Source organism: Brienomyrus brachyistius, chromosome 16 (assembly GCF_023856365.1).
Source record: "Brienomyrus brachyistius isolate T26 chromosome 16, BBRACH_0.4, whole genome shotgun sequence".
Lineage (NCBI taxonomy): Eukaryota > Metazoa > Chordata > Actinopteri > Osteoglossiformes > Mormyridae > Brienomyrus > Brienomyrus brachyistius.
Window position 1 is genome coordinate 24,230,283 of NC_064548.1, and position 7,213 is coordinate 24,237,495.

The 7,213-nt window shown below is 50.0% G+C and overlaps 2 protein-coding genes across 4 annotated transcripts in view; both read left to right on the plus strand.

Moving 5' to 3' along the window:
* LOC125709709 (plakophilin-4-like) overlaps positions 1 to 2,964 on the plus strand; it is a 48,030-nt gene extending 45,066 nt beyond the window's left edge. For all 3 annotated transcript variants that reach the window (XM_048978403.1, XM_048978405.1, XM_048978404.1), the window contains 5 exons: positions 147 to 231; positions 515 to 632; positions 765 to 896; positions 1,644 to 1,717; positions 2,016 to 2,964. In XM_048978403.1, coding sequence (XP_048834360.1) covers positions 147 to 231; positions 515 to 632; positions 765 to 896; positions 1,644 to 1,717; positions 2,016 to 2,252 — 646 coding nt within the window. In that variant the 3' untranslated portion in view covers positions 2,253 to 2,964. The remainder of the gene's footprint in view (positions 1 to 146; positions 232 to 514; positions 633 to 764; positions 897 to 1,643; positions 1,718 to 2,015) is intronic.
* Positions 2,965 to 4,460: 1,496 nt separating this feature from the next.
* On the plus strand, positions 4,461 to 6,511 carry LOC125709712 (death-associated protein-like 1-A). The gene is made up of 4 exons (XM_048978423.1): positions 4,461 to 4,634; positions 5,538 to 5,628; positions 5,815 to 5,878; positions 6,060 to 6,511. Exons 1-4 carry the CDS (start codon positions 4,568 to 4,570, stop codon positions 6,174 to 6,176), a joined length of 339 nt encoding a protein of 112 aa, XP_048834380.1. The 5' UTR covers positions 4,461 to 4,567; the 3' UTR covers positions 6,177 to 6,511.
* The last annotated feature ends 702 nt before the right edge of the window (positions 6,512 to 7,213 follow it).

The window sequence follows — 7,213 nt, forward strand, 5'->3', positions numbered from 1 at the left end:
GGGCAAGGAGTGGGCAGAGTGGGAGCTGGGTGGGGAGGGGGGTAGCGTTTAACCCAAAGACAACGCCGGCCAGAGCTCAAGCTCTCTTTGCAAACTGTTCACTAGTCACCTGATTACCTAGGAACCTCTCTGGCTGCTTGTTGCAGGTACTCCATGAAGGTGGCAAAAGCTGCTGCTCAGGTGCTCAACACGCTGTGGCAGTACAGAGACCTGCGCGTCATCTACAAGAAGGTGAGGGGCTGGGACACTCCGGGTCCACAGTACTTACAGGGTTATGTGAGGCAGGAGTCATCACTGGTGAAGTAAAACTCCAGACCAAGATTCCCTCAACTGACTCAATTGACTCAACTGATTGATTGAAACAAAACTTTGGTCTGGATTTTTACTTTCTGGACCTGAATTTTCCAGAAGTTTGTAGGTGTGGTCTGATCACCTTGTGTAAAGCAGCCGAAATCACACCTTAGACATACAAATGCCTTTCTGTTCAGATTTTTGATGTATCTTGTCATCTCAGGATGGATGGAACCAGAACCACTTCATAACGCCTGTATCTACCCTGGAGCGAGACCGGTACAAGTCCCAACCCACTCTGCCCAGCAACACTATGCAGATGTCACCCGTGAACCAGATAGGTAAGCCGAAGAAGTCGGGAACGTGGGAAATGTAGTCCTGGAATGGTGCCGTCATGGACAGTGAACCTTTTGCAGCAGCACCTGATAGGCCTCAGAATGCTCACCTTGCACCCTGGTGCTGTGTCTGTCCAGCCTGCAGTGCCACCTCTTCCCCTGCCGTGCTGGCAGTCACAGAACGCCGCTCAAACTACCAGAGGACGCAGTCAACTATGCAATTTTATAATTACCAAGGAGACAACGGTGTGCATAAAAGTCAGTACGCAGGTAAGACACTGCATGCTTGCTGGGTGGTCATGTGACAACAGGAAACCCGCTCCCCACCCCCAGAGCACTACTCTGTGCTTTTCTGAAACCACAATTTCCTTTAGAGCTCTGTTTCTCAAAGGGTTCCTCGGACTCCCAGACGGTCCGCATTTTGTTCCCTGCCAGCTGCCAAACCGTCCATTAGGAGCAGGGAGGGAGCAGAGACGTGGACCGCTGGGGGTCCGCAGGGACCGGGCTGGGAAACACCGCTCTGCAGCATCTAGGATGTCATTGCCCACAGATCTTCTCTGACAGTGTTCCTCACCCTGCCCCCCACCCCATCCCTCCAGCCCTGCTCAATTTGGACTCCCTTGAGTTCTGCCAAGTTCTAAAAAGTGCCCCCAAGTGGCCCTGTGTGCACCACCCCTGTAACCCCCTGCTACAAAGCAGCCCGCCTCAATGCCTGGGGGGGGGGCTGGCAGATATATCTCAGCCAGATGGAAGCCCTTCAGCTTGGGGGCGTCGCCATGACAACACACTGGGGGATTACCGGAGAAAGGCTTCTTTGGGTTTGGAGTCCTTGAAGCTGCGCCAGGGCAAATAAGATGGTGCGGTCAGAGTAAACAGCAGTAAACTGGGAGGAGCCCAGCCCGCAGTGGGCTGCGAGCCATGCTTCGTGGTGGGAGAGAGGAAGGGGGGTTTGGGGGAGGGGGCAGCCGCTCGCAGTGCCGGAGTGAGAGCCCGTCCCGCATGCATCTCTCTCCACAGGCCCTGCGAAGCCCTCACCGTACTTCATAGAGTCCTGCTCCTCACCCCCCAGGGAGGAATCGAGGAGAACACAGGTGAGATGGGGGGGTATGTCTGGAGAATACAAGGGTTTCCCTGTAAGGTGGGGGCCTTGGAAGACTCCGGTACGGGAGGGAGGGATGAAAGGAAGAGAGAGAAGGCCAAGGGGAAAGGGAGCAAATTAAAGGGAAGGAGGCAGACAGGAGCAGTTTCCATGACATTCATCTGCTGTTTTCTAAACATTGCAACTGGGTGAGTTTCATGAGAGGGGGGGCGGGGTGTGGGGTGGAATGGGTGTGATGTGTAGTGGAGCAGAGCAGGACAGGTCTGCATAGCCGTTGATCTCTCCTGCAGCTGTACTACGCAGACGAGCAGGCCAGGAGGACCTACGACACCTACCGGCCGTACCGGCAGCCCCCGCTCGGCTACGAGGAGCCCTACTTCGAGGACGCGGTGCACTTCGCCACGGACTATGCCCCCTCTCTGCACGCGCTCAAGTCCAACACCAACTACGTGGACTTCTACTCCACTACGCGGCGGCCGTCCTACCGGGCGGAGCAGTATCCAGAGTCACCCGACTCTTGGGTCTAGAAGGTTCCGCTGCGTGCGGGAGGGCGGTGGCCGTCCCGTCCGAACCGAGTCTACCCTGTGTGTCTCGAACAGGTCTCTGCATGCTCAGTGAGTCAGTGACGTCATGGAAGAAACGCAGAGCCAGAAAGAGACAGCAGGGGGCGCCTTTCCATACACGTCGGCCCTCCCCGATCCACGCGCTTCCTTTTCTCGAACCCGCAACCCAGCGGGGGCGAAGGTGGAGCGGGTCACATGACGGCTTGCGGCAGCAAAGTGAGGGATGAGAAGCCTCGTAAAAAGACAGTTTGACATTAGTGAGAACAAGATGGAGCTGACTTGTTCACGGGATTCGAACCGTCCTCCTTCCGTGTCGTACTGCTGTGTGTCGCATCGAGACATTGTCTGTCACCCCGTTCTTGCGGTTCCCTATCTGTACACCCTGAAATCGAATCCCTCTCAGCCCTCAGATCATCAGCATCAGTAAACTCTTGTGCCATATTAATCCTGTATAAATATATGGAGCCATTTAAAGAAAAAATAATATGTGGGATCAATTGAGGTATCGAAAAAGTGACATTCTTTTTGTTTTTTTAAATGAACTGTGCGATTGTAAACATGTCTGTGACATTGCAGAGCCGTTTATTTTTCCATGTCCTGTCCAGTGGCCCCCTGTGGATGGTTCACCACCATGTTCTATGCACATGAGCAGAAATAAACGTGAACGTTTCATCCATGGGGGAGTTCTGCCGTCCTCAGTCTGTCTGTGGGGGGAGGAGAAACAATCAGCAGATCCATTCGTTTGCTCCATACTCCATTCTGGCAGTTTCTATGGTCTCCTCTTCTCCTGCAGGTTTCTTTCAGGTAGTCCAGGTTCCTCCCGTAGGCTAAAGATAATAATAATAATAATAATAATATAATAAACTATTAAAGATGAGCAGTGAGGTGAATTGGTGTCTCTAAATGACACACTGTGTGCGTGTGTGTGTGTGTGTGTGTGTGTGTGTGTGTGTGTGTGTGTGTGTGTGTGTGTGTGCCCACGCCTGCCCTGTGATGGACTGGCATCCCATACAGGATGTTTACACTCTGAGCTGCCTGGAATAGGCTCCAGGCTCCCACCCACAGCCCTGTACTAGATACGTGTTTAGAAAATGGATGGTTCATTCCATATGTAACTCAAATAAAAAATAAAATTTCAATCTGATACATTTAGTCTAGATGGGAGTTCAGCCGGAACCTTCTCTGAACATCAGCGTGTATAAATATTACCGTGTGTACTGTCATCGCCTTGGGCTGGAGTGTGGCACGACCTACAGCGATCTGTTCCGGTAATCAGACTTCAGTGCCACCCCAAAAGGTAGCAAGAAAACATTCTTGGTACAGAGCAAATCGTTTCAGTCCATCCTAAAAACACAGGATTGTAAAACCAAGTGATAAAAATAACCGCTATTTCTGAATAAAACCAAGAGTGCTGCAGTATATTCTGCAGATGTTGGCATGGCCTAATGTGGTATAGTGTACACATCCCCTTCCCCTCCCGGTGTGCCAAAGACCCCAATGGACGCCTGTGGTCACACCCTGTGCCCTGGGCAGGCAAACACACCAGCAGTTCCTGCCAAAAATCCGAATACTGACACAAACAGGAAGCCATGCAGAGGACGGCCTGAAGCCGCCACGAGCTCCTGGGAGTTCAAACTTACAGAAAAATGTTCTGTGGGCGGAATGAAAAATGATTGGGTCAGAGAGGGAACCAATCAGATTGGTTGATCCCGCCTCCTCTACTTGCTGGGATCCACCTCTACAATCTGATTGATTAAAATGTCAAATTGTGTCAATGTGCAAGTGTCCTAATCCCGACCTACTTATTTTTCTTTGACTGTGTTCTTAAATTTAAAAGCCGAAGTGACCTGGCAAATTCAGATGTACCAATAATGTTTCACAACAGTCTGAACGTCAGTCTAGTTTAGAGTGGTCAATAAACTGGCGCTGGAGTAAATCTAAACTTATAAGGCATTTATAAAAGCTTTATACTCCAGGCGAGTAATTATATGGTTTAATGTTCAAATTATTCTCTGAAATCCTTTATATAGACGCGAATAACTTCTCTGCAGATGATCAGAAATCTTTGCGGTTGTAACGTGACCCACTTTGCATTGTGTGCTGGTGGGTAAGAAACCAAAGCGTGTCGGGTGCTGCTTGTTTTTAACTTTAACTCCACCCCGTAAGTCTAATTTCCTGCGTCGTGCAGAAACCCATCCTGACCCTTTAGAGGTATAAATAGGAGTGCGTGCCCCCATCGGTGTTCTGTTGATGTTATTGTGTTGGCCGAGCGGTATAACATGGTACAGGGGTTGAAGCCCGGGGTGCGGGGCAGCGCGGCGCTGAAGGCTGGCCATCCCCCCGCAGGTAAGCGAGCTGGCCCACCGCCGCCAGTGACTTTTTAATTTCGGAAGTTGATCTTTGTTTTTTTCCTACAGTAATCTTAATGTGGGGCGGCTTGGCTGGGTCTCAAGTGCGGAAAGCCCTTCACTCCGTTTCAGATTTAAGTTGTTGCGCACGGTGGAGCGTGGACGGAAATATGATCATTTTCAAAACCGATTCTTGAGTTGAACTTGTTGATCCTTTCACTTCCGACACGTCTCCTTTGGCTGTTTCTTTTTTTTCTGAGGATCTCGTCTATTCCTAGTTGCAATTTGTTTACATTAGACTTTTTTTGTTTACTCTGCCATATAAATTTCAGACCGCTGTATATCACTACACCACGTCCATGTATGCCCCCTTATTCAGCTCCTATACTATGTTTCGTATTTTTTTCTTCGAAATCGCTTTTATTCTGCCTTTCCGAAATTGCCGTCAAATGGCGCTCGCTTATCTCCTCCAGGTGCGTCAGATTTTCGCTTAAAGCCTCGACTCCGTTTACTACTTGTGCAAACACTTCGCTGCCCTTAGTGAATGGAGACGTTAGAAAATACAATAGGCGCCTGTCTACTGCACGTGAGACAAACCAGTTCTGTACTGAGTGACGCCGACGTTCAAAAGCTGAATGATGGCTTTGAAAACTCTCCATCTACCCTGCTTAACTCCAGGCTTCCTCTGGCAGATTCCTCTGACTTTTTCCACTTAAGATGGAGGTAGACAAAGCATTTGTGAACCCTAAGCCTGAAGGTTTCAGAAGCACTGTGATTCAAAGCGATATGTGTGGTACTTTAGCTTTCCAAGGTTTACTTTGCCCGTTACCATCACATGTTGGTCTCCTCTGTTCTGGGTCTAAGGTGTGTGTGTGTGTGTGTGTGTGAATTCTGTTTACAGTGATGGCGGGGGGGAAACGGGTGGCCAAGAAGACCCCTGAAGAGGCCTCTCCCCCAGCGAAAGATGTGAAGCGAGCTGTGGACAAAGCCAGGTATCCTGTTAAGGGACCAATGGTGTGGAGGTGGCTGGTGCGACTGTAGGTGTGTGCTTGGTGTCGAAGGAGGATGTGTGGCAAAGCAACGCTTCCCCTCTTGTCTTTGCAGACGCCTGTGGTTTAACCTCCATCTAACTGTTATGCTTGTCGCTGTTTTTGACCTCCTCTCCCTGCCTCTCTCAGGTCCTTGCCTGCTCCAATCAGAATGCAGTCTGTTAATCTGCTCTTGTCAGGCACCCTGGACAAGGTCAGTGACATGTCTGTCCCCTTAGTATTAAAGTTGCCAAGTAGGTCTGAACTACAGGAAAGCCGCAGTAAGACCTGAATCGGGACAATGCTGCTGTTCGCCTTGCATCTTGCAGATGTGTCTGTGGGTGGGTGATGCGAGGCTTGCGCTGAGATGATGAGGACTTGCTTTCACTTTCCAGTTGGCACATGACTTCCCCACGGCCCCAGTGAGTGTGCGGCACAGTCGGCTGATGCCTGCGGTGGCAAAACCACATTCGCCGAAGACTTTCGTCATCCAGCAGCCCAGGAAGTGCTGAGCGAGGCGGCTGTGTGTGCCCCCCCCCCACCCGCTATGGCAGAGCAGAACCGGGGGGGGGGGGGGGGGGTGACGACAGGAAACCTCTAGTGGTGGACCCTACCACTTGGTCGCACACTCTGGGTCCTTGTCTTTCTGGGTGTGAACGAGTGTTGCGTCGTTTTCCCTACAAATCTGTAGCTTTTGCTAAAATTGCTTTGCTGTTGGAGGCCTTTGAAGGGGAATTTGCACTTAAGTTGTCCGCATGAGGACACATGGGCTGTATGTGCTCATTTTTGACTTCAGATGTTTGATCCAGAGTACCTGGAATCGAATAAAACTGCATTTCTGACTTTAGTGACTGCTCTGTCTTAATGGCTGTTACTTCACTTGTCCAAACCATTTACTAATAAGCAGTGTGTTCTCTGCCCTTTGTAACGTGGTTCAGTTGGTTAGGGGTTCTGTCCCAGGAAGGTCATTGGTTCAAATCTTGTAGCCAGCAGTCTATCAGATCTCGCCTCTAACTACACCAGGCTGACACGTGCAGAGAAATGGATCTGTGAAAACTAGCCAATTTCCCCAGGGAGAAGGAGGCGTCACAAATTTCTCCTGCAAATATTTGCATGTATCACTGGAGCTGTTGTGTCACACAACAACCACCAGATGGTGCCATAGCACTTGAGGTGAACGCTGTGCCAATGACTCACTGAAACTTCGTAGTGAAATTTGTGTATAGACTACACACACAATCTAGATGTATCATTTACATTATGGGGCCTGGAGGGTGGGTTTGTCCACTTAGTGTGATTTAAGCCTGTCTGTCCTACACTTAATGGTCCTCTGTATATCAGGCAGAGGTCACTGTACTGTAATGGGACTTTCAGACCTGGAATACATAGGAAGAAACAGACCTGAATTTCAATTAAGTGGCACTCCACAGAACCTGTGGTTTTACTGTTTTTGTACAGATTTTCACTATTGCACTGGTGTCTAGGGCAACTGAAGATGGAGATGTGATGTCTCACTGCAAACAAAATGCAGAATATACTGAGGATCAGG